Consider the following 27190-nt stretch of genomic DNA (forward strand, 5'->3'; position numbering starts at 1 on the left):
CCACCATGTGGCTACTGGGAGTTGAACTTAAGACCTCTGGAAGAGTAGCTGTGCTGTTAACCGCAGAGCCATCTCTCCAGCCCCTCAGGTCCATAGTTTAAATTTAGAGATGAGAGAGGAGTGTTAACAGATATTAGACGATTTTTAAATAAGAGGTCATGTATATTATGTGCAAATAAGTATAGTTTGATTTTGTTTTTTCCTTTCTTATTTGTATAGTCTTTTTGTGACTTTGGCTGCAGGGTAGAAAGCAATCAAAGCATATTGAAAACATTGGCGGGGAATCATTGAGAAACCTGACATGGCCTGGGAATCGCAGAATGAGTAACAGGCTGGATATCACGGAGGCTCCTATTTAATTTTAATGTATGCGGCTAGTGCGGATGAGATGCTAGGATTTCCCTCATATAGAGAGGCCTGGTTATTGAGGAATGACACAGTTATCTATAAGAGAGGGAGGGGCAAGGATATTGCAGAAAAAAGACATGGAGAGAGTGAAGGAACTGATTAAAACGATGTTTGTCCTTTAAAAGTAAGAATGTACGGAGGCAGAGTATTTGGAAGGCGGAGCAATCATGTGATACTTTTCATTTGTTAGGAAATATTTGTAATTTACCAAAGCAGTGAAAATAACCTTTAAACCTCTATACACTGAAAAACCTCCCTTGGCGACAACGGAGATCAGTGACGTCATCGCAACTTGAGTGCTGACCAGAAATGCTGAGATTTTTCCGGTCCCAGCCCAGATCCACGGAATGAGCATGCCCAGAACACCGGAGCCCTGAGCGTAGTACCGCCCAGCAGCGTGCGGTGATTTGAAAGCTCGGCTCGCACTTAGCGGACTTCAGAAGTAGCGGGTGGCGCAGTCCCCGCCCCCTTAGCCCCGTCCCCGCCCCAGACCCTGAGGCAGCCACCTTATCCAGAGTGTAAGATCCGGACGAGCCCAGAGGGAGAGGATGGGGAGTGGGCAGGGGGCGTGTTGGGGTGGAGCGACGCTGTCCAATGGGATTCCGGGGGAGGGGTCTGCCCAATGAGCGCTCGCAGAAGGGGGCTGGGGGACGGCCTCGCAATGAACCGGGCAGGGGGCGGGGTCTGCCAAATGGACTCTCCTGGGCTGGGGGCGGGGCTGTATTTCCCGGACTGCCCTGCGGTAGGGGCTTCTGGCGTGCTGAGCTCGTTATGTGGCGTCAGGCTCGCAGGCTCTGCGTGCAGACTGTGAAAGGCAGCAAGCTTTCCCGCCCTTGGAGCAGGCCGGCCGCCCTCATGTCCACTCTGCTGATCCATCATCCCCAGTATGCCTGGCTGCAAGACCTGGGGCTCCGCGAGGAAAACGATGGAGTGTATAATGGAAGCTGGGGAGGCCGGGGAGAGGTATGCTGGCGTCCCGGAAAATTGTAGCCAAGGTTTGCCCAGGAGGCCGCAAAGGCGGGCGACTCCCTTCCCATCTCCCAACTGGAGCTGAGGGAGGATAGACCGGGATGGGAAGTTCTAAAGTTGTACAGCTGAAGTTTTCTCATGGAGAAAGGCAAGAAGAATCGAATTTAGATTTTAGCGCTTTGAGGAATCGATGGCGTTTGGGAGCTGCTAGGAGCTAAACTTCAATGCTTTCTTAAACCGTATGGCAGTCTTGCTTGGGATGTGTAACGAGCTCGTCCTGGCTGAAATCTTGTGAACTTTCTCCCCTTGAAGACTTGATTTTCAGTATTTATTGCCCAGACTTAGCACCGTGATAAAATATTCAGTGGACAGGTAAGGTTCTGGTTACCCCAAACTTAGCAGAGTGTCACTTTCAAGGGAAATAAAGCTTTTTCAGAAACATGACATTTCAACTCTACTAGAACCTGCTTTGTTACAGGAAAAGCAGCTTTTTGGCTACCCTGGGCTGTAGGAGATACAGGTGATTTAACTGTTACCATGAAATTGTGGGAGTCTTTTTGGTGTTTGGACTTGAACCCAGGGCGCGCGCGCGCGCGCGTGCCTGTGTGTGTGTGTGTGTGTGTGTGTACACGTGTGTGTACGTGTACCTGTGGCAAGCACTCTACCTGAGTCCTCCGACTGCTTCTCTGTGGCGTCATCTAGTTATTAGTGTCTTTTGATAAAGCCTAATCTTTTAGGTGCTCTTTCATTTTGTCTTTTTTTTTTTTTTTTTTTCTGGAGACTCTCCGGTTTCATTAACACAGGCCTTTTTGTAGTTTGTCTGGACTTAGGCGTTCTGTTTTCAGACCAGAGGGTGGGCAGAGTAAGGTAGGAAGGCAGTACGTTAAACTTGTCAGTTGTGGCTGCATTGAGGATTAGGCATGTTGTGTATATGCCTTTGAATGTAGTATTTAAATGACCAACTCATGGATCTTATAGAAAGTCCCTAATGAGTAGGTGAGAAACCCAAGACTGTTCTGAAGAGTGCAGTAGTCATAGCAGAAGTTAGTCCGAAGGCTCCCATTTTGCTTTTATTTTTCTATTTTGGGAATGATTATAATTTTTATGTATGATTGTCACTTTTTGTTTGTGTGTTTCAAGGTAATTACGACCTATTGTCCTGCTAACAATGAGCCAATAGCAAGAGTCCGACAGGTAAGTTGTAAAATTCAAGCTGTCACAGTGAGCTGTGCTGGTGTTCTTTAGAGGCAGCACGGATGTACAGAATCACACAGTTCTTTTTCATTCTGAGACTGTCTATGGAGACTACCCACTCTTGCTTTGTGGAATTAGCTAGAAAAGGTGAATCAGAGAGGATAAGGCAAAAGGTCTCTTTATTGTTCTTTGGATAGAAGATCAGATGTAGCCCAGGCTAGGGTTGATCATACTGTATAGTTAACAGTGACTTTGAACTTAGCTATAGGCCTGCAGGACTGTACTCAGTTTATGTTGGGGCTTGAACCCAGAGCTCCATCCATGCTAGACAAGTTGGACTACATTCCTAGTCTCCCTCTGGGTATTGCTTCTGAGTCAACTCCAGAGGTTTTTTTTTTTTTTTTTTTTAGAATGGAGGTTCTGATTCTTCAAATCTTGGTTGGAGCCCAAGGTTGAACTTTCTAATATGGGTCATCTAGATGAGGCTAGACCTCAATTTAAAAAGCAAGGCTTTACAGCACGGCTGGGTTGTCTTTTCCTCTATTCGATTCTAGCTGTTTTCTTCTATTTACACTTTAGTTTAATTTTAATACACATCCCCTGCTTCCCATGTTGGGAGTTGAATCCGGGGCTTCAACCATGCCAGAGATGAGCTTGGCCTCTGGGCCACTACTCCAGCTTTGTAAATAGACTTTAGGATCATAGGCTTTTGAAATCATTATCATCCAGGAGTCTTAGGGACAGCAAGAAAATTGCCACTTCTTTTGCAAAGATATTTGTATATTCTAGAAGGCGAGTATGTGTGGTCAGTGTGAAAACCATAGCTCTCACCGTAAAGGGAACAGGAAATAGCTTATTCTGGAGCCAAATTTGAGTGACCATCATGCCTGGGAAATGCAGGTTGTTTCCCCCAGGGAAGCCTCTCTATAGAATTTTTTTTTTTTTTTTTTTTTTTTGGTTTTTCGAGACAGGGTTTCTCTGTATAGCCTTTGGCTGTCCTGGAACTCACTCTGTAGACCAGGCTGGCCTCAAACTCAGAAATGCGCCTGCCTCTGCCTCCCAAGTGCTGGGAATAAAGGCGTGCACCACCACCGCCCCGCTCTATAGAGTTTTATAGTTGCAGAAAGATAGAGTCATATACCAAAGCAGTTAAAAAATACATTGGTACAACTCAGAGTGGTGGTTACGGTAAGATGGGGACACTGTCTGCTGATGGCATTCTTTAGCTTTTGGCTTGGTGGAAACTAGTGATCTGCTAAGCTGATAGATTCCAAAAGGTTTTTATTGGTTAGTCACAGGATGTCAGTTCTTAAGTCATGGAATGGGAGTTCTGACAGACACCAGGGTGGGCAAGGAATGGCTTATTCAGGGGGTTGAAAACTAGCCCAGAATAAGGTAATTAGGCTCAACCTCTCTGCATTGATTACTTACTTAATTGATTCATTCTTGTTTTTTTGAGACAGGGTTTCACTGTGTAGCCCTGGTTGTTCTAGAACTCTCTCTGTAGGCCAGGCTGGTCTTAAACTCACAGAGTCCACCTGCCTCTGCTTCCCGAGTGTTGGGATCAAAGGTGTGCACCAACACCAACTGGCCCTGTGTGCAGTTCTAATCAGCCAATCAGTATTTGCAGACACAGCTTTTTTTTTTTTTTTTTTTTTCTTTCTCACTTATACTTTCTCATTCCTTTTCTCTCACTCTCATTCTTGACTTAGGCCAGCATGAAAGACTATGAAGAAACCATAGGGAAAGCCAAGAAAGCTTGGAACATCTGGGCAGATGTAAGTATGGCATTTATGGCCCCCCACTGCAGAACAGGTCACCTGATGTACTTATGAAAGACGGAAGAGCATGGGAAAGTGCTGAAATGTGCATTCTTGAGGACTCTGCTGGTTTCCTCCTGGGTATTTTAAAACCAGTGTCCTTCTCATTTGGGATCAGAAGAATGGGTAACTTCAAAATGAAAGCTCCTGTGAACAGTGTCATGAATATTCTCCCCCAAACCTCTAATTGAGCAAAAAAAGGGGAGCTCTTTGTTCTCTGATCCTCTGCCTCTCCTCTGAGAATGACCAGGGACAGAATGTCTCATAGCATGTCTGACTCCAGAGCATTTTCCCAGAGCTAAGGAGCTCCTTTTGATGAAGAGGCAGAATCTGCCTCCTTCATCTCTGAACACCATCCATCCATGGGTTAACAGAGCCAAAGTGAGAATTGTCAGGGCTGCTGGGCTGGGCCTCACTCATCCGCTGCTAGGTGGGTGTGGAGTAGGGAGGAGAGGAGAGAAGGAATCGCCTGAATCTTCCAGCATCCTTCTACTTCCACCTGTGGGTTTTCACAAAGAGGGGAGGCTGCGAGAGCCCACCTTCTGGAGTTGCTGTGAGGATTAAATCTCTAGATCATGTATTGTTGGGAGGTCTTCATGGCAGAACTGGCACATGGCAAGCACCTCTATCATAATCTCATGTGTGGGGGTTACACTTAGACCATCAGGCTTGCTGGCAGGTGCCCTACCCATTTAGCTATCTCAACAGCTGCCTGGCTTTTGTTTGTTTGTTTGTTTGTTTGTTTGTTTTATTTTGTTTTGGTTTGGTTTAAGGACAATGCAGTAAGACAACCAAATTTAGTCTTCATCATCCCAGCGTCTTCAGTACAGATGGATATCAGCTGCTTTCTGGCATTTCTTTCCCAGCTCTCCTGTGTTTACATCATAGTTGTGATTCTTCTATACGTGTTATATGAACCATATACAGTTTTAGGATCACACTGTATAATATATCAGCATAAGATAATACATACTTACTGGTGTTTATTATTGTGTGTCTGTGTGCACACAAGTCAGTATATGTTCACACATGTATCGCAGAGTCTGTGTGGCGTTCAGAAGACAACTTTGGAGTCAGTTCTCTTTGCCTTCACGTGGGTCCTGGGAATCAAACACACATTGCCAAGGATGTATCTTTATCCACTGAGGCCTCTCACTGGTCCTTCAAAAAGGCGTTTGTTTATTTGTGTGTTGTGTGTATGTGCCTGTGCATGCGTGCATGTGTGCACAGAGGCTAGAAGAGGACATCAGATATCCTTCTTGATCACTTTCTGCTTGTTCCTCTGAAGCAGGGTATTTACTAGGTTGGAAGCCAGCAAGCAAATCCCACAATCCTCCTGTCTCTGCCCCACTCATGCAGCGAGGTTACTGGCATTTGACAGGAGTCTTCCTTAAGATTGCAAACCAAGTGGTCTTAATCACTGAGCCACCTCTCCCAGCACAGTAAACTTTCTCTGTTTGTCCTGGTTGTCCTGGACAACTTGCTCTATAGACCAGACTGGCCTCACACTCACATAGATCCTCTTGCCTCTGTCTCCTGAGTGCTGGGATTAAGGGCATGTGCCACCCTACATGTCCAAAACATTTCAAAAAGAGATTTATTTATTTTATGCATATGAGAGTTTTGCTTGAGTATATGTTTGTGTACCACAGGCATGCCTAGTGCCTTCAGAGGTCAGAAGAGGGCCCTGGATCCCTTGGAATTGGAGTTACAGATAGTGAGCTGCCTTGTGGGTGTTGGAAACTGAACCTGGGTCCTCTGTAAGAGCAACAAGTGCCCTTAATTGCTGAGACATCCCTCCGATCCTGACCTATCTACCTTTCTTGCTTGCTTGCTTTCTTTTCTTTTGTGCTTCAGTCTCTCTAATGCTAGACTCATTCACATGTCTTTTAAACGGAAACATTTATGCCCATGTGTGTTTATCTAGAGTAAATAAGAAAATGTTTAAGATTAGTTTGTGTGGTTTGAGGGCCTGTCTTCCTAAACTGATTTAAAGCACTTTTTGTTTATGATTGTTATAATGATGGTGGTGATATGTGTACACATGCCCCACGATGTGCATATGGAGGTCAGAGGTCGACTTTGTAGAGTTGGTTCCTTCCTTCCATCTTCTGTGGTTCTGGGGATTCAAACTCAGGTCACCAGGCTTGAGCAGCAAGCCCCTTTAACCTGCAGAGCAGCCATCTCGGTTCCCTCCTCAGCTGATGTTCAGTCTGTCTCCCTTGCTGCAGTGGTCCCTGTCATGATAGTCTTTCCGAGCTATTTATTGTGCTATATTGTTTTGTTGCTGTTTTTGAGTTTGGGATCTCTGTTTCGACTCGGACGATGTCTTAATCTCACAGTGCCAGATTGTGTGTTCGGCATTCCTTCAGCAGCTTGCACATTTTTGAGCTCCAGACCGAGTTGCTGAGTAAGTCAGGAAGGTCACTCTTAGATGAGTGAGCTGGGCCAGTAAAGGATCAACTTGTTGGAATTGGAGTTGAGCAACTGAGTTCAAAGATTAGTGCAGATACAGCTTTTTCTAACTGTCCTCTTGGGCTCTAGGCAATGTGGCAGGGACTTAGAGAAGGCATAGCTGGGCCTCAGACAAACATCAGAGCAGGCTGTCCTGGTCTACAGCCTCTGAAGGATCCTTCCCATGAGGCTCTCTGCTGTCCTCTTTCCTTCCGTTGGCTTTGCCTGCATCACAACAGAACACTGGTTTGCTTCATTCCGGTTATGCCTAGAAACTTGAAAGCGAACATTTCTCTTTAAGGGAGATAAAACAAGGTATAATGAAGGAAACAGTTGCAGAGTTCTACAGCCAAATGTCAGGCAGAGCTCAGGCAGTCCTGCAGAGGAGGGGAGGAAGGATCAGCAGAGCCAGAGGGATCCATGACACACACCACAAGGACTCATCCTACAGAATCAACTGAGCGTTACTCAAGTGGGCTCACAGAGATCAAGAAGCCTGTGTGGGTCTGACAGGTCCTCTGTGTATATGTTATGGTTGTGTAGCTTGGTGTTCTTAGGAGATTTCTAAGAGTGGGAGCAGGGGCTGTCTCTGACTCTCTTATCTGCCTATGGGACCCTGTTCCTCCTGCTGGGTTGCCTTGCCCAGCCTTGGTATGAGAACATGTGCCTGGTCTTACTGTAGCTTGTTATGCAGTATTTGCTTGGTGTCCCTGAAAGGCTTGCTCTTTTCTGAGGAGAGATGGAGGGAGAGACAGACAGGAGGGAGGAAGGGAAACTGCCATTGGGTCGTACTATATGAGAGAAGAGTAAATACAAAGGAAAAAGTTCACAGAAGTATGCCAGAAACAAACAAACAAACAACAACAAAGATAAATATAAAAGATAAGTAATTTGTAAAAGCTGCTTTATCTATTTAATTTGAGAGAGGGTTTAACGTAGCTTAGGGCAGCCTCCAGCTTGATATAGCCATTGCTAGCCTTGAGTTCTGCCTTCACCTCCCCAGTGCTAGGTTAGAGGTACACACCTCCATGCCTGGCTGAAAACAGATTTCTTTTTCTTGATTACAGCTACCACAGAGAACCTGGCTAGGACTGAGACTTGTTGCCTTCTCACGAATGAGCTCTATCTAGGACTTTCCTCGTCTTGCTCCTCCATGTCTCTTGTGTGTCCTCAGTTTCCCCTCTGTTGCTGGTGATGAAGAGCCAGAGACTCTTTTGTCCCTTGAGGTCCGAAATGGATCCTTTCTCCTAACTGCAAAGAGAAACAAACCAGATCACTGGAGCTGTGTGTGTGCCGGTTTGGCACATTATGTATCAATGTTCCCATTTGATTGTTTCTTTATGAGCAGATCTCATTGTTACACAAGGTGGACTTGACATCCTGGGCGAGCGCCATCTGAGCTTTCCCAGAGCTGAAACTAAAGCCATGTATCAGTGTACCCTCAGTCTGTGTCCTTCCTTCCACGTGCTGCCTTGTGTCTATTCTAGAAGAGAGTTAGTTCTTGGGTGGTGGTGGGGGAGTATACAGTGCTAAGGACTTCTCATGTGAACCTGGGGACAGGGTTCTGGAGGTTTTTCTTTTCCCAGTTTAAAAAAAAAAGATTTATTTACTTCATTTTATATGTATGTGTATACTGTGTGTATGCCTGGTACCATTGGAAGAGGGGTCAGTCCCCTTGGAGCTGGAATGACAGTTTCCAGGTGCCATGTGGAGATGGCAAGAATATTGCTCTGATCCTCTGTAAGAGCAGCAAGAACACTTAACTGCCAAGCCCCACCCCTCAACTTTTATAACTACTTGTAAAAATTTATCTTGTGTACGTATGTGGGTGGTTACTCATGTGCCATGCACACATAGAGGTCACTTCTCTCCGTTTGCCATGTGGGTTCTGGGGATCGAACTCAAGTCTTTAGGCTTGGCAGCGGGCACTTTTTTTTTTTTTTTTTTTTTTTTTTTTTTTTACAAATATTGTTTATTTTAATGAAGCTGGTACAGACGATGTCCCTTGAAAACTCATGTCCCGGGCCAAAAAGTACAAACAGAATCAAAAGGAGCAGTGTCTGTTGCGTACACTTCTGTATGAGTAACTTTATTAACTGCTGATGAAAATTAGAATGTTCCTGGGATCTTCTGACAATACCGTCTTGCTCAAGATACTTTCTTTCTCTCCAGTGAAGCCACCTTTGGAGTTAACTGTTACTCTCACTCTGTCATCTTGACTACAAACATGATGTTCTTCTTTTGGTCCAGACCCTTAGATTTTATAAGGAAAGGTCATTTTCCACAGTTCAGTTCTCTGAAAAATTTCCATCTCCCACTGAAAATCGCAGTCCAGGAGTGAAGCAACCACATGGCAGCGGGCACTTTTGTCCACTGAGCTAGGTCGAGTTTTGTGTATCCCAGACTGGCTGCTACCTCTGATCTCTCTGCTTTTTCTCCTGAGTGCTTTGCTAACATGTCCGACTTTGTGCAGTGACAGTTATTGAACACATGGCCTTACTTATGCTAGGCAAGGATCTTACCAACCGAACTGTGACTGCAGCTACGCGTGTTATTGATGCTCTCTTCTTGGAGTCAGTTGTGTAGTAGAAATGTGGCGCTCTTCCACGTTCCTTATTCCTTTCTTCCTGTCCTCTTCAAACCCTAACTCATGCTCTCTCACTCCGTGTCCTTCCTCAGGATAATCTGGGAAGCTGAAACGAAAGCAAAGGATGCCGGGTTAGGTGATGTTGTTCATTAGTGTGTTCTGGCATAGAGTCTGGTTGGGAAAACTGCATGGCTGACCAATAATCAGTGGTGAATCAAACTATCAAACTTCGAACATTTAAAAATACATGGCTATGTCTTAGTCTGGTTTCTGTTGCTCTAAGTGAGTACTAGGCACAAGGTAATTTATAAAGATATTAATTGTTTTATAGGGTTGGGGGCTGGGGAGTCCTGAGCTGAGGGGCCACATCTGGTGATAGTCTTTGTGATTATATAATAAAATCTCAAGACAGGACAGACATCCTACTCAGGTAGGTCACTCTTCCTCCTATAGGCCGTAATGAAGCCATAAGCTTCTTCCCTTAGACTTCACCTATCCCTAGGGTCCCACTTGCAAACCCCATTAACCCCTGACATTAGCATCTATCCTGGAAATACACTGCAAACTACAACACTGTCTATTGCCATCTTCATACTAGCTCTTGTCTAAACCAATGATCTTCACGAGACCTGTCTCTCTGCAGTTACTTTCTACAGCTGGACCTAGAGCAATATACTGAAGTGTATTTTGATGTTTTTTTTTTTTTTTTTTTTTTTTTCTCCTTTTAAAAATCTACTGTGATCCATGCCTTTTGTTAGATCTTTGGCCCTTGGCCATGTGGCTTCTTTTCTTCTCTTGCTTCTCTGTGCTCTTTGCCCTTGAAAATGACTACATTCTCTCTGCCTTTGGCCTTTGTATAGGCCCTGCACTTCTCTGATTTCACTTGGCTGATAACAGTCATGTTTTAAGTCTTTGCTCTACCTTTTAAAGGCCTTCCTCCTGTCTCCCATAGTAACACTGATTGACAGGTCCTGCTCCAACTGTACAACCTTGCTCCCCTTCATGTAGTCCTTCACTTCCTATCTCTGCCGCTTGACTGAATTATCCTTCTAGTGCACAAGAATTACAGCTCCCTTGTTTACATTGATGCCCCCAGGCAGTTGTTTAGTAGGCATGAGACTGATTGGAGTAAATTAAGTGTGTACCCCATGGGACTGGAGAGATGACCCAGTGCTTAAGAGCACTTACTACTTCCGCAGAAGATCGGGTTCAGTTCTCAGCACCCGCGTGGCAGCTCACAACTGCCTGTAAGTCCAGTTTCAGGAGATCAGAGGCCCTCTGCTGACTTCTGTGGGCTCCTGCACACATACAGTGCACGTGCATACACTGAGGCACATACCTACACATAAAATAAATCATAACTATTTTTTAACAATGACTAACTTATGGAAGGTAGAGGACATATGTACTTGATCTCAGCTGATGTTTGACAGCGTGGCTTGACTGTCAACCATGTCAGCTAAATTCATAAATATGACAACACCTGTGCTCTTCTAGGAAGGATGGGCTCTGTGCTATTCAGTTAATGTTACAAGGAGGACATGTATCATAAAGATGACTGACTTGGCAAGATGACTCAGTGGGAACAGGCAGCTGCTGCCAAGCCTGACAACCCAAGATCTATCCCCAAGACCTACATGGTGGAAGGAAAAAACCAACTACTTCAAGTTTGCAGGTTGTCCTCTGACCCCCCCCCCCATCAGTCCCTCACACAGAAAATCTACATAAATACCTATTTTTGGTGTTGGAGGGCTGGCTCAGTGGTTGAGTGCTGCTCGTAGCAGACTAGAGAGTGGTTCCCAGCACCCATTTTAGGCAGCTCTCAGAGGCCTGTAGCTTTAATTACAAGGGATCTGGTGCCATCTGGCTTCCACAGGTACTCACATGCATGAGCGTACTGCACACACAGATACACATAAAACTAAAATAAAATTTTTTTTAGAAAAGAAAACTTTACGGTTGTATAAAATATGGTAAGTGGGAGTGGAGGGAAGGCTCAGTGGTGAAGAGCACTGGTTGCTCTTGCAGGGGAACTGAGCTTGGTTTCCAGCACCTACACAGTGGCTCACAACCATCTATAAAGATCAGACACCCTCTTCTGGCTTCTGAGGGCATTGGGCACACACGGTGCACAGACATACATGCAGTCAAAACATCCATAAATATAAAATAGATAAATAAAAGTGGACCTTAGCTATAATTCTAAGGACTTGCCACTGCTGACATTTTGGTACAGAGTCCAAGTTGAAGCAAAGCGTTGCTTACCTTAGGTGTACTGTCTTGTACTTAGTGTTAACGCCATTGAAGCTCCTCTATGCTTTTCTTACATGTCCATCCATTCGTTTCAGAGACTGTTCTTTTTATGGCTGTTGTGTAGTTCACATGTCACGTTCTAATGGGTTATCTCTGTTAGGAAAAGTGTATAATGGTTGCTGTTTCATCTGTGTGTTTCAACACACTTACAAGCTCAGTTGCCAGATGTAGAGCTGCCTGCTCCCAGAGTAAGAATGTTTCCAACATGATACATTCCCATGCTGTCCTCCACTAAGAAGTACCGGTGCTCTGGGGAAAGAGCAAAGTGGAGCCTTCAGCTTGCAGCTCAGTGGGGCTCTGAAGGATGGAGTGGGGTGTTATAAGGAGGGGTGGGGAGTGGGGTTCCAGCCTATGATCTGCAGGAGGTGCTTTCTTTCCTTATTTATTAATTATTCCTTTAAGAAAAGGTCTCAGGAAGCAGCCCAGATTGGCCCTGAGATTAATATGGAATTTACTACATAGCAGAGAGTGACCTTGAATTTCTGATCTTCACCTCTTACCCCTTCGAGATCCATAACTGTTGCTGGTTTTGTCTATACTTCCCAGAAGAGGTGGCTCCAGGGACGTCAGCCCTATCACAGTGACCCAGAAAGCCTTTCGTGATGTACGTGCAGTCTGTTCTTTGGTGCACTTCTGACACAGGCATAGTCTTTGACATCACAATTCCACTCTTTTCTTAGATTCCTGCCCCAAAGCGAGGAGAAATAGTCAGAAAGATTGGCGATGCCTTGCGGGAGAAGATCCAGTTACTGGGAAGACTGGTAAAGTACTTTTGAAGTCTTTTAGTGATCTCTTGAGTATCAGTCAAGAATAGACTGTCCTGAGTTCATATACATTTTGTTTTGTTTGAGACTGAGGTTTCTGCTGTGTTGTCTAGCCTTGGCTCAAGTGATCCCTCTGCCTCAGACTCCTAACTGCTGGAGTTCTGTGTGCTTCCTTCCCCCACTAGGTTGGATCAGATTAAAAAAGATTAACCTTACAGGTGTGCCCTAAGATGATGATTTTTAAGAAAAACAAGTTTTAAAAGATTTATTTATTTATTTTATGAGTGGTCTATCTGCATGTACACCTCTGTGCCAGAAGAGGGCATCAGATTTTACTATAGATGGTTGTGAGCCACCATGTGGTTGCTAGGAATTAAACTCAGGAAGTCTGGGAGAGCAGTCAGTGTTCTTAAATGCAGCGCTATCTCTCCAGCTCCAAGAAAAACAAATTTTGAAATCCATTTTTTTTTTTAAAAGAAAGAGAGAAAAGTAAAAAAAAAAAAATTACTTGGTTTAAAAGTTATGATGGATTATATGCATGAATGAAATTGTCAAAGAATAAATAATAACATTAAAATAAGACAAAAAGGCAAGTAAATAAAAAATTTCAAAAGAAAAGATTTCCTAGTTTATTACCCGCATAAAATGTTTTATTTTGTCCTCAGCTTACTGTGTAATATACAGATTCTGCTTGGATTTTTCTGTTTTTAGGTGTCTTTGGAGATGGGGAAAATCTTAGTGGAAGGGGTGGGAGAGGTTCAGGAGTACGTGGACATCTGTGATTACGCTTCTGGCTTGTCAAGGATGATTGGAGGACCCACCTTGCCTTCTGAAAGTAAGCCTGGAGTCAGTTAAGCTTAATGCTTGCTGCCGTGCGTGACACAGAGCTTCAAACACTCACTCTTCTGTGGACCCAGCGAGATGGCTTAGCAGGATGCCCGACAACTTCAATTCCATTCTCAGGATCCACAGAGTGGAAGAAGAAAACTGAGTTTTGTTGTCCTCTGGCCTCCATGTGTGTGTACACATAGGCATACACCCCAAATCGTTATGTTTTAGGATTGAAGGTAGTGTCGGAGTTGGTAGCTGTGGTAAGAATACCAATGAGAGGACAGGACTGTAAGTGTGTAGGGGACTTCCTATCCCAGGTAGGTTCTCCCCGGGAAGTACCCCAGGCCTCGAAGGACATGGAACTGGTGGTAGAATCCTTTGAGTGGGGAAGAGGGCTGCACACAGTTGTGGATGGGGGAACTATTCAGGGACCACCTTGTGTCAGCACAGCTAGAGGATGCAGTGCACAGATCCCCGTTGTGAGGGACTTTATTCTGAGTAGCTCCAGCATCTTTGTAGACTCTAGAGGCCTCTAAACAAGGAATTGATGCAGTAGGGCAAAGAAGAGAGAGTAGGAGAGAAGACCAGACTTCCCCAGCAGGAATTGGGGTGCTTACCTACAGGACAGCCTTGGTATCAGGTGCTATGCTATGAGGTTACTGGACCCACTTCCAGTGTGAGCGATGACAAGTGTCACTTTCCTTCATGTGATAGCATGTAAGTTCAACCAGTTTTGTGAATACCTCTTGGCTCTGTTCTTTACAATCCCCGCAGCTGTTGTTGAAAATAAAATAAGCCTTTGCAGGATTAGCTTTAAAGTTTGCAATAAGATATAAGTTTTGGGATTTTGTTTGTTTTTTATACAGTATCTCATCTATTCCAGGCTGGACTGGAACTTACCATAGAGCTGAGAAAAACCTTGAGTTGATCTTTTTGCCTCTAACTCCTTAATGTTGGGATTATAGGCATGAGCCACCACACCCAGCTGATGCTGTGCCGAGGATCCAAAGCAGGACTGTGTACATGCCTGGCAAGCAGTCTACCAAACGAACCACATCTGCCAAAATAGAAACATTTCTATTCGTACTTTGAATTTCCTTACAGTGAATGAAGTTTTTGTAATCCATCCATCATGAGCCTGTAACATGAGCTTTCTTGTCTTGAAGTTAGAGAGGTCAAGAGACAACATGAAGGTCACAGACCTGAGAATCACGTGTTCTGTGCTCTGTTTATATGTTACTCTCGGTGCTCACATCTCTTGGGGGAACCTCCTACTATTTCACAACATGTCTCTTCCAAATGGGATCCATAATGCCCTTACTTCTGCAGCTCTTGAGATATGAGGTATAATGAACACCAATCCAGTTGGTAAAGTGGTGTGGTCATGAACAGGTCTGTTTTACATTACATAATATGTTCTTAATCCTTTGGCTCTGTGAGGTAATCCACAGAAGCATCAGGAATACTCTTTGGTCTGAAGAGAAATGGCTTAGGATTTTATTTGTAACAAATATATTCGCTAAGTGAATATTTATATACCTCAGGACCTGGCCATGCTCTCATCGAACAGTGGAATCCATTAGGCCTGGTGGGAATCATCACTGCCTTCAATTTCCCTGTGGCTGTGTTTGGCTGGAACAATGCCATAGCTCTGATCACAGGGAATGTCTGCCTTTGGTAAGTTGTCATTCTCCCGTGTCATAGTAAGAAGGTGATGACTAAATAGTCAGAGCCATTGCTCTGCACTGCAGGGGGTTTAGATGTATATTAAAGTGTCTTCCAAATTCTCTTAATGGATACGTTAAGTCACGTGCGCTAATTGTGCTTGGTTTTAATTTGTATTTGGCCATTGGCAACATGTTTGGATGTAGTAGAATCTCCTTTCCCTGACAGCTGTTCTTACTCTAAGTTGTACCTCCGTTCTGACACTTAAGGACTTGGTGGTAGACTCCATAAGCTAATGGCTCAGTCGTCCATAGACCTGCCCCCAGTTTAGATGGCTTGATTGATTTTTTCATCTTTTTTTAATGGATATTTTATTACATTTCAGATGTTAGCCCCTTACCCCATCCTCCCCCACCCCACCCCACCCTCGCCTAGGAACCCTCTATCCCATTCCCCCCTCCTGCTGCTTCTGTGAGGATGTGCCTCCACCCACCCCCCACCCACCTCCACCTCCCCACCCTCAAATTCCCCACACTGGGCATCCAGCCTTCATGGGACCAAGGACCTCCTCTCCCACCTATGTCCAACGAGGCCATTCTCCTGTCCATGTACAGCTGGAGCCATAGGTCCTTCCCTATGTGCTCCCAGGCTGGTGGTTTAGACCCTGGGAGCTCTGGTTGGTTGGTATTGTTGCTCTCCTCATGGGGCCACAAACCCTTTCAGCTCTTTCAGCTTCTTCTCTCTAACTCCTCCATTGGGAACCCCCTGATCAGTTCAATGGTTAGCTGTGAGCATCTGTATGTGTCAGGCTCTGGCAGACCTCTAAGGAGACAGCTATATCAGGCTCCTGTCAGCATGTACATCCTGACATCCACATCAGTGTCTACCTTTGGTGACTGCACATGGGATGGATACCCAGGTGGAATGGTCTCCAGACAGCCCCTCCTTCAGTTTCTGTCCCACACTTGGTCTCCATATTTGCTTCCCTGAGTATTTTGTTACTCCTTCTAAGAAGGACTGAAGCGTCCACACTTGGGTCTTCCTTCTTCATGAGCTTCATGTGGTCTGTGAGTTGAATCTTAGCTTTTTCAAGCTTTTGGGCTAATATCCACTTATCAGTGAGTGCATAACCATGTGTGTTCTTTTGTGATTGGGTTACATCACTCAGGATGATATTTTCTAGTTCCATCCATTTGCCTAAGAATTTCTTGAATTCATTGTTTTTAATAGCTGAGTAATACTCCATTGTGTAAATGTACCACATTTTCTGTATCCATTCCTCTGTTGAAGGACATCTGGGTTCTTTCCAGCTTCTGGGTATTATCTTGCCTCTACCTTTAAGGGCTGGTATTACAGACATGGATGACCATCTCCAGGAACTGACTGACTGGTTGAGACAGGATCTGACCCTGTAGCCCAGACCACATTACTGCCTCAGCCCTCTGAGCACAGGGATTATAGGTGCACAGCAGTGTGCCCAGCCAAATTTATTAGTGTGAAGTCATGCCATCAGTAGAATATTCTCAGTCTCTATAAAACAAAGTTGAGTTTGAAGGCTTAATGATCTGGTACCATCTTGCCAAAGGAACCTGTGCATTGTGTCTGAGCTTTCTCATTCAGTGACCAACTGCCTGATAAGCAGCTTAAGGGAGGAAGGTGCGTTTTGGGTCACAGATAGGGATGGGGAGTGTACAGTCCATCCTGGCAGAGCCAGCCTGGTGGTGGGACCAGTTTGTTCATATCTGTTCAGTCAGGGAGCAGAGAAAGGAGACCACTGTTGTCTATCTGGCTTCCTCCTTTTCTCCTTGTCTTCAGTCCAGGAGTCCAGGCGAGGGATGGTGCTCTCTGTTTTGGGGTGGGTCTTCCCCTTCAGTTAATCATCTCTGGAAGCCCCTTCTTAGCCACAGTTGAAGTTTCAGTGCTGTGTGTCTCCGCACTGGCCAAGGCAGTGCTTAGTGCAGTCAGGTTGACAGTCCTAATGAACGATCACCCAGTAACAGTTATGGAACAGTTGCTGTGGCCCTGTAGCAGCTGCCCTCAGCATCATTGGAACTTAACACTGTGAAGTGTTCATGAGGTTTCCTTGTCCTTGAGACAGCACCTAAAGGATAGGTTTCCATTTCAGTTACAAGTGTTATTTGTTGTCTAATTAGAAGCTTTTCTTTATAACTTTTTTGTTTTTCTTTAAAATGAGAGGTACTTGCCTGTCCTCAAGTTAATTCTCTCTCTGTCTCTCTTAAATGTCTCTAGGAAAGGAGCACCAACAACTTCCCTCGTTAGTGTAGCAGTCACAAAGTAAGTATGTATGGCTTTCTTTTTTCTGGTATGACCTATTTTGCTAGGATGATTGACAGGCACTGGTGTATGTGTGTATGTGTGCATGCACGTGCTTTTTTTTTTTTTTTTTTTTTTCTTCAAGACAGGGTTTCTCTGTGTCCTGACTGTTCTGGAACTTGCTCTGTAGACCAGCCTGGGCTCAAACTCACAGAAATCCACCTGCCTCTACCTCCCTAGTGCTGGGATTAAAAGCATGCACCACCACCTCCCGACAGGCATTGAGTTTTTTAGTGGTGGGGAAGTGTTGTGTTTGTTTCAGCATAGAGTTCGGGTTACTTTCCCTTTGGTAGTAAGACTTTAATGTAACCACTGCAATTTATGTGGCTCTTTCTGAGCCATGTCATTTCATTTACCTGCTTGGAAGGATGCCAGCCATTGACATGCCTGCGGAACTTTTCTAGACATTTTATCACTTGGAAAATGAAACACCTGCAGTAGAAAAGACATACCCTGGCACTTTAGGGACTGTATTTATTTGATAACCGTCCAATAAGTGTATGGTTGAGAAGCCCTCTACCCCAATGAATTTAGGACCTTATATATGCTATGCAAGGGCTCTACCACTGAGATATTACCCTTCAAGTGAACAGACCACTAACAAGATAGAACTGATTAGTACACGTGCCACACCTGGCTAGTTCAACCATTTTCACAGCTCACAGCCAGAGTTAGGTAGTGTGTAACCATGGTCTCGTTTAACTGCAGCTCTTAAATTGAAGGAGAAGGTATGTTCATGTGCACAGGCCTTTTGGGCATGTAGGATACTGCTGTTTTCTGACTGAAGCCAGCAGACACAAGTCCTGTACTCCTTCCAGGTTATGTAAATCAAGCCCCTTCCTCTAGGACATGTCCTCCACTTCAGAGTCTTCTTCCCCTCCCGACTCCATCTCTTTTTGCTTTAGTTTTGTTTTGAGACAGATCCTCCTGTAGCCAGACTGTCTTCACATTCCTTACACAGCTGAATATGACCTTAAACTGCATCCACCTGCCTCCGCCTGCAAAGTACATCTGGCTCTCCTTTTGTCCATTATTACTTTTGTTTTTCAGGGGAAGGGGGGTGGGAGGACAGGGCCCCTTGTGGTCCAGGCTAGTCTTGGAACTCCCTTGATGTTCTGATCCTCCTGCCTCTACTTCCAAAGTGCTAGGATTTCAGGCATGAACAACCACACCTGGTTTATGCAGTGCTGGAGATTGAACCCAGGGCTTCACTAGGCAAATACTGTCAACTGAGCTAATCACCCCTGCTTCTCTTTGCTGCTTCTGTGTGTGAGCAGATTCGGGGTATATTTGCTTGTGGAGTTTCTTTAATTACTTTATCTTTCCACAACTTACTCCTTTCTAATTTCCTTACTGTTTTAATGGATGTGTGGTTAGGGACCAAAGAAGAAAAAGCAAGGGTTCATCCGTGCACTTCAGTGAGGAGTACGCCCCAGCCTCCAGTCTGTCATACTGACTCAAATGTGTCTTCATCATTGGGCAGAAAATACTGGATGAAAATGCTTTTGTAACCACCCAAGCAATGCTTTTCTATTTCCTATTCATGCTCTATACAGTTTTTACTTTAACAGTCTAAACACAGACTTCTGCTTGTAAGTGTTTGCAAACCGTATTTGTAATCCGTGAGGAAAATCCCAGGTCTGAGTGTTTGAAGAGTGAGTTGAAGTCTTGTGGTAGGGATTTCTCTCTCATTTATAAACATGTTCTGAGTGGATGATTGGCTGAGCGTATCTGCTGTTCCCTTCCTAGGATCATAGCGAAGGTTTTGGAGGACAACCTGCTACCTGGTGCCATTTGTTCCCTGATTTGTGGTGGAGCAGATATTGGGTAGGTGAATGGATGAAGAGCATCCTTTTGTTGAAGGACCCTGGGTTGATTGGTGGGAATCTTCTACCACAGTAACAAAACCCAGTGCAGCTGAGGAGGTGAGGATACCTTCTATGGCCATTAATACTGCAGAAGGGCACTCGTTAGTGTGTAAGCTTCCTGAAGAATACTTGGGTTTTAGTTTCTGACCTACTAAATTGGGCGGATAATGATGTCCTGATACTTGATTTATCCAGAGATCTATAAAGAAAAGCTGTGACATCACACTCCGTGCCCGAGAACTTAGTCTATTGTCAGTTCCTTAGCTGACCATACAATAGGGCTGGGGATGTAGCCCAGGAGGTAGAGGGTCTCGCACACATGAAATTCTGGGTTCGGTTTCTATCACTGAATATACTAGGTGTGGTGACACATGCCTATAATCCCAGAACCCTGGAGGTGGTGGGAGAAAGATCAAAGTTCAAGGCCATCCTCGGCTACATAGCAAGTTTGAGATTTTATCTAGAAAATGTTTTAACTACCACAAGATTCATATACCATAAAACCCTCCCTTTGAAACTATACCACTTGGTGGATTTTTGGGTTTTGTTTTGGTCTCTTTCGTGGAAAGCCCAGGCATTGTATAGGCTACCTAGGCAGTTATTCTCCCACCGAGTTGTACTCTTATGCATAGTATCTTTTAGGACATTCATTTTTAATCTGTATGTTGAGACCCCTTTTGGGGTTGAATGACCCTTTCACAGTGGTAATATATCAGATATGCCACATATCAGATATTTACATATGATCCATAACATTAGTAAAATTACATTTATGAGGTAACAATGAAATAATTTTATGGTAGGAGGTCACCACAACATGAGGAACTGTATTAAAGGGCCACAGCATTAGGAAGGCTGAGAACCACTGTTCTAGAACATTCCATGTTGTGCAGCCATTGCTATCTTATCCCAGGATGTTTAGATCATCCTGGAAAGAAACGTCATACTATCCACACCCATTTCCCATTGTCTTCCTCAAGTTTCTGACAATCACTAATATCTTTTTGTCTCTATGAATTTTCATTTGGGGCCATTTTATATAAATGGAAATATGAGTTCTTTTGTGACTCTCTTACTTAGCATGAGGTCATAGCGTCTTGCATCTGCAACTGGCTAAAATTTCTCTGAATCATCATGAAAGATGGGGTTGTTTTTTTTTTTTTATCAGCTTAGACTTTGACCAGTTAGGTTCCTAGGTGTTAAGCCTGTCACCCTGCTGGTCTGAGATGTTAGGTTCTTACATCTTTGTTCCTATAGACGAGATTAGACAACCTATCTTCTTTACTCTCTACTCTCCAGCCCCCATAGTCCCCACTGAAGTGGTTTTAAATGTCACTGAAACATGAGTGTTGTATTCTTTGGCCTACCCTTGTTCTTGAACTCCGGACATCCTTCTGTTGGCCTTGGCACAGCTCAGCAGCATACATAGGACTTGCTAAGCACAGCCACCTGTCATGCAGACACTCACGACTGGGTTTTATGAGTAATTAGGTCAAGCTGTCCAGTCTGCAGGCTGGTGCCGGGGCTGCCCTGCATTGCTCACCTGAACAGAAGCACAAACAACTGTGAACACAGAAGATCAAGTACATAGTCTCTGAGCTACGTTTCTTAGAACCAACTAGAAACCCTAGACAGCTTGTAATTTTTAAATAATTGTGTATTTTGTGGGGGATAGGGAGAGTTTTATTGGGAAGAAAGTGAAGTTGAAGGGAGGGACTGATTCTGGAAAATTCTAGGTAGCAGATGACTTGAACTTTTGATCCTCCTGCTTAACAGCTTAACTTGTAGAATTGTAGGTCTAGACCCCCACACCTTCTGAATGCTATGAAGCAAGCTACATCCCTGACCTCAAGAGCAATGCATTTTATCTGGGTTCCTGAAGTGTAAAACTGAGGATTTTTATTTTGGGGCAGTGTCTTAGTAAGTTGTCCAGTGACTTGGAACTCACAGGTTTTAAATGTGTATTTTTCCTACCTCAGGCTCCCAAGTAGCTGGAATTACAGGCTTGTGCTGTCAAGTCTGCTTGTTCTTTTCTTCTAAGTAAAATATTTATTTATATATATATGAGTGTTTTGTCTGCATGTGTATCACATGCATGCCTGGTACCTGTAGAAACCAGAAGAGTGTCTGGTCCTTTGGAATTAGAGTTACAGATGGTTGTAAGCCACTGCATGAGGTCTGGGAACTGAACCTGGGTCCTCTGGAAGAGCAACTGATCTTGTAATTGTTGAGCCAGCTCTCCAGCCCCAGGTCTGGCTGTTCTTAAAGGAATTCACATTGCAGATAATGAGCCTGAAGGCACCTGGTGTTCATGAGCACTAGGGACATATTGTCTTGGTTCCTTCTCAGTACGGGAGGAACTTTCTTCATGCACTAAGGAGGTTTCCTAAAGGGCTCACACAGCTCACAGAACAGGTCAGTCAGCTTGCTGTGTGGTTCTGCTTATAAAGAGTTTGTTTCATTACCTCATGCTCGTGGGACAGACTTCCATGTGACCTTGACTGTCTTGCCAAGGGCCATAGCATGCTTCTTGCCAGTACTGTTGGGTGCTATGATATCTAGGTGGTTTTGCTTGGGTGACCCTTTCTGTTCCCTACAGCACAACAATGGCCAGAGATGAGCGTGTGAACCTGCTGTCCTTCACTGGCAGCACTCAGGTGGGGAAGCAGGTGGCCCTCATGGTGCAGGAGAGGTTTGGTAAGTGTGGCTTTATGGTGAGGATGTGGATCAGTGTACAATAAATGAAAGGTTTCTGCAGGGCCTAGTGGTGCACTTTTTTAATCCTAGCACTCAAGAGGAAGAGGCAAGTGGACCTCTGAATTCAAGGCCAGCCAGGCCTATGTAGTGAGTTCCAGACCAGCCAGGACTATATGGTGATATCAAAAGGATAAAACATTGACACTTAAATTTCAAGTAGAATTAGTCTTTTGTGCGAAGTACCTATGGAAAGACATTAGGACCTAAGTAAGTGAAAGTACATCTCGTTTCCCTTTTCATAGTGTTTAGGCTTGTTGAGATGCCATTTCTTCCCAGGTGACATATGAGCTCAGTGTAATTGCTGTCAACATCAGCTGTCAGGGAAATTCCTATGACAATGCAAAGAACCCTGAGTATCTGAAACAGTTTTGAAAAAGATCGGTCATACCTCCTAATTTTACAACTTACTACAAAATTATCGTTTGGCGTCATAGGTCAACTGAATAGAACCAGGAGCCTATACATTTATTGCCAGTGGGTGTTTTGTTTTGTTTTAGCAAAATGGCTAGACATTTATAGTGTATAAGAGCGGTCTCTTGACAGATAGTGCTTGGGCAATTAAATAGTCACATGAATTAGTATGAAAGTTGTCTTCATCTTACTTGAAACTCCAAACATAACTAAAAATGTATCAAAAGACCTAAATGTAAGCTACTACTAAATTTTTGGAAACCTAGGAAATAAGTATTACCTTGGGCAGTGATTTCTTAAATGATACCCATGATACAAATAGTACTGGTAACAATAGTTAAATTAAACTTCATCAAAAAACTTTCTGTGCTTCACAGAACACCAGAGAAAGAAAGGGAAAAGAACGACCAACAGAAGGGCCAGGATATTTGCAAGTCAGTTCTCGGATATGGAACAGTGTCTAGAATAGAAAGTTCTTTCTTAGACAGGATCTCACTATGTGACTGTAGCTGGCACAGAACTTGCTATGTAGACCAGGCTGGCCTTGAACTCATAGAGATGTGCCTGCCTCTGCCTCCTGAATACAAGGATTAAAGATGTGCATGGACTATAGAAACCTTAAAAGTGCAACAATGTAAAGACAAATGCTATACATTTTCTATGAGACAGGTGCTCTGCCTCTGAGCTCCATCCCAGCCACATAGAATGCAGTTCAGAAATGGGCAGTGGGGGCTGGCAAGGTGGTCCAGGTGTAAAATCATTTACTGTGCAATCTTGATAACTGAGTTCAATTCCCGGAACCTATGTAAAGAAGCTTGTGGCTGTTGTCTCAGTGCTCCCATCGTGAGATGGGAGAGAGAGACAGGAGAATCACCTGAAACTCGTGTGTGTGTGTGTGTGTGTGTGTGTGTGTGTGTGTGTGTGTGTGTGTGATTAACATACAGGGGACTCCGCCTCATAAATGAGGAAGAAGGAAAGAGCAACTTCCTAAAAGTTATCTGTATGCGTGCTGTGATACCTGTGCTCCTGGGTGTGTTCTCTCTCTCTCTCTCTCTCTCTCTCTCTCTCTTGCTCACTCACTCTTTCTCTCACAAACATACACATACACAAAATAAATTAAGAGAAATAATAACGGAAAAATGGGCAGTAGATTTCAACAAACACCTCATGTGTATAATGAATCGGAAAATTGATTCTCAGCTTCATTCATGTCTCCTCATGGGGGCAGTTTGCCACCTCCTCACCGTCCCCTTACACAAGTAGCAGTAGTTTGTTGTTCTTGCATAAGTAGTGTGGTAGAATTGCATACTCCTGAATGCATTTGCTATCCTAAGTGATAGGCACTTTTGTTTGGGAGGGGACTGTGGGTTGGCAGTTAGGAGGGAGGTTAGAGAGGAGTTACCAGGAGTGTGTAGAAGGCACAGGTTGTCCCCTTTTGCCAAATATCACTTGCCAAATATCACAGGAAGGAGAAACTGCTGTCTTCTGTACAGCAGAATCTTCTATTTCTTCTTAGCACCTAGCATACTGCTGTGTTGTTGGCAGTGAGCTGTCATTAAATCAATTCCTGCCCCAGAAGCTGGAGCTGGTGTAGTCTCAGAGGCTTTGCAGACAGCAGCTATAGCTTTCATATGTACTGGCCACTGGATGTTTACCTGCTTCAGAGCCGTGGTGCTGAGAGTGTACTCTCCTGGATCAGGGTCCTGATGCTTCAGATAAATTATTTTAGAGGACACATATATTCAAAGGAGCAGAACAAAACACAGCCATAAAATTGAGGCCGATCTCGTCTGTACACAGGGAGAGTGAGATGAGCCCGTGCTCAGAGAGGTCTGTATGGTGTCTCTGGATGTGAGGCAGTTGGCGTCACAAGTCAAGAGCCCTGCTGGTCACACATTTTAACAGTGACTTGAGTAGATAGTGAAATAAAACTGATAACTAAAATTAATAAATTCAACACTGGATGATTAAATAATCATAGTGCCCTAATGTGCAGGGATTTTGTTTTTCCCACTGCCGGGATTACCCACCCCATATCTTCCCTTGTGCCTCCCGCATCTTCTGCTTTTCTCTCCTAACTACCCCCTTCTTTCATTAATATCCTTTATGTGTGTGAGAGACCTCATGAGTGTTTTCAAAAAACCTTTTCTTGTTAGGGTTTAGTCCATGCGTGTGTGCATGGGTGCTTGTGTATAATGCACATGTGGAGGTGAAAGGACAGTTAGCAGGGTTCAGTACTTTTCTACCATGTGGGTCTTGGGGATTGAAGTCAGGCTTGGCTGCAGGCACCTTTATTTGCTGGACCATCTTGTCAGGCCCCCAATGAAATTTAATTAGGGTTGTGTGAAGGATTGAGGGTGAGGGTTTGTTTATAGGAGCACAGAAGCTGTACCAGTAGTAGCTATACCTCTGAAGAAAATCTCGCTCCTCTTTCCATCAACCATTAACTATGTATAAAGTCCTCGGGGAGTGGTGGAACCCCACCACAGGGTGTTGACAGGCCCCATCTTGTGTAGGTGGTCACACAGCTATACTGAGCTAATTGCCATAGATAGCCACATCCTGCCTGGAAGTCACTGTTCACACTTCTGTCTCCTTCCATGATTCCTCCAGGGCATGATAGAGATGTCGCATCCCGTTCATGGTGGGCATTCAGCAGTTGTTAATTCTCAGTACTTAGATCAGTTATGAGTCTCAACAGTCACTGCTGCACCTCACAGAAGGAAGTTTCTCTGACCAAAGCTGACAGCAGCAGCAGCTGTTTGCCTAATGCTTTGTCATTTACTCTTTGTAGAAGCATGCAGTGTGCATGGGCTCACACACATAGAATGTGTGTGTGATTCATGTCCACTTTCAGGGTATTTCCCAAGAATATGTTCTCCTATATAACCACTGTACAATGATATAGTTGCCATTAATATCATAGTTAAGCTGCTTTATTAATCAGAAAGTAAATGAAAAGATAACTGGAATGGCCCTACTGTGAGACAGTGTGCATTAAACACTGAGTAGGAGTTAACTGTCTGTTTTCTTTTAAAGGGAAAAGCTTGTTGGAGCTTGGAGGAAATAATGCCATTATTGGTAAGGTTGCCCCATTTGGCTTTGCCTTCTCTTCAGTTTGCTGTCTGCAGTCATTGAGTATCTGGTACTTACATAGCATCTTCCCATGCTCTCTGCTTGGGACCCAGTTCACATCTTTAGGAATTTTCCTTAGGAGTTGACATGAACTTGGATGAAAGGAAGAGGGAGCTGAGAAGAAGCCAGATTCATGTGGGCTCTTGAATGTGGGCACGAGACTTCTGTTGTCTCTAACATGGCATTACTTCTTCATGCTTTTTCTTCTTTCAGTTTTTCAGAAACTGGCTATATATTTTTCTAGAACAATCGATTGTTTCCTAAGTGACTTGCTGATTTCTTTAGGTTTCAGACACAGAGTTGACATTTAGTTCCATATTGGGGGCTTTCTTGTAAGGAAGGGGCACTTCCTTTTTTTGCTTTTTAAGATTTTGAGTTTATGTGTGTATGTGTGTGTGCATGCGTGTGTTTGTGCAGGGAAATGGAGGTACCTGAGGAGCCAGAAAAGGGCATCAGATTCCCTGGAGATGGAGTTAGGTGATTGTGTGTTGCCTGACGGGGTTGCTGGGGACCAAATTTGGGTCGTCTTCCAGAGCAGTACATCCCCTTATACTGCTGAGCTAATTCCCTAACTGCTGTGCAGCTTCTAAAGCTATAGTTTCTTCATCTGTAACATAGAGAGTAGTGATGTCTTCTGTCTGAATGGATGGAAGGAAGGACTTAAAGACAGCACTGTGCTCTGAGACCTGGTGGCAAGGCCACAGCACAAAGCCTCAGAAGTGCACAACCCTGGATTTGGTCCCCAGAACTGGGAGGAAGAAAATAAAACAGTGGAATTAAAGAGTCACGGAAATGGGTAGGAAGTCTAGTCTCTGTGTGTGATGCATTCTTTCTGGCATTCTGATTGGAGGATGCACAGGTTAGACAGGTGACGGTGGTGTCATAGGAGGAACCAGTAGTTGTAAGACTGTAGAAGGCACAGGAAGAAGGGAGAATAAGTAATAAATCATCCTTGCAAAGGTTACCATACAAAGATTGTCTCTTTCTCCTTCTGAGGGCGAGCTTTGATTGTCCTCTGCAGCACGGGGTAGACTCTCACATAGAACAGGAAGCTTTGTGGCAGTGGATAGTGGACTGGAACAGGGTGCACCCAGATAGTGGCAGAGCTCACGGATCTTCATGGAGGCAGTAGCGAGGGGTCTCTGAAACAGATGGAAGGTCCAGTTGAGTTTACCCGTGTGTCTGGGTAGAGTTCAGAGACCCCCTTGCTCTGTCATACATTCCCTAGAGAAGTGTGGCTTCCCCTTTGAACGTGCATCTGTACCACGAATCTTCAGTTTTGGGATGATCTTTCTGATGCTACTGTATTTTCTAAAGGCACTGTTTGTACTGCTTAGAAATGCTTGGCTACTGCACACTAACGACACACATTTATACTTTGTTAAGCTTTCGAGGATGCAGACCTCAGCTTGGTTCTTCCATCGGCTCTCTTTGCCGCCGTGGGAACAGCTGGCCAAAGGTGTACCACTGTGAGGCGACTGGTGAGTGTGTCCACATGTGTGCCTAAGATCGTCCTTTGTCTTTCTTCGAATGTAGGTGTGTGTATGTGTGTCTGTGCATGCTCTGTGTGCTGTGTGCAGGTGCCTTTGGAGGCCAAGGGGTATCAGGTCTCCTGGAGCAGGAGTCATAGGTGGTTGTGGACAGTCCAGTGTAGGTCCTGGCAACCAAACTTGGGTCTTC

At 44.4% G+C, this 27190-nt stretch overlaps 1 protein-coding gene and 1 long non-coding RNA gene across 2 annotated transcripts in view; one reads left to right on the forward strand and one right to left on the reverse strand.

Annotated features, from left to right (window-relative positions):
* The first annotated feature begins 1113 nt into the window (after positions 1-1113).
* Positions 1114-27190, forward strand: part of Aldh7a1 (aldehyde dehydrogenase 7 family member A1) — a 33525-nt gene continuing 7448 nt past the window's right edge. Inside the window, exons 1-11 of the mRNA XM_034518019.2 lie at positions 1114-1371; positions 2518-2571; positions 4284-4349; positions 12426-12506; positions 13221-13344; positions 14885-15017; positions 17256-17300; positions 19089-19166; positions 21807-21904; positions 25415-25456; positions 26897-26991. Coding sequence (XP_034373910.1) covers positions 1180-1371; positions 2518-2571; positions 4284-4349; positions 12426-12506; positions 13221-13344; positions 14885-15017; positions 17256-17300; positions 19089-19166; positions 21807-21904; positions 25415-25456; positions 26897-26991 — 1008 coding nt within the window. The 5' untranslated portion in view covers positions 1114-1179. The remainder of the gene's footprint in view (positions 1372-2517; positions 2572-4283; positions 4350-12425; positions 12507-13220; positions 13345-14884; positions 15018-17255; positions 17301-19088; positions 19167-21806; positions 21905-25414; positions 25457-26896; positions 26992-27190) is intronic.
* On the reverse strand, positions 8890-11833 carry LOC143434398 (uncharacterized). Its single transcript, XR_013103869.1, has 2 exons — positions 11698-11833; positions 8890-9538 (listed from the first exon to the last, which is right to left on the reverse strand). It is a non-coding gene; the product is annotated as an uncharacterized LOC143434398 (long non-coding RNA).

This window comes from Arvicanthis niloticus, chromosome 14 (genome assembly GCF_011762505.2).
Source record: "Arvicanthis niloticus isolate mArvNil1 chromosome 14, mArvNil1.pat.X, whole genome shotgun sequence".
Lineage (NCBI taxonomy): Eukaryota > Metazoa > Chordata > Mammalia > Rodentia > Muridae > Arvicanthis > Arvicanthis niloticus.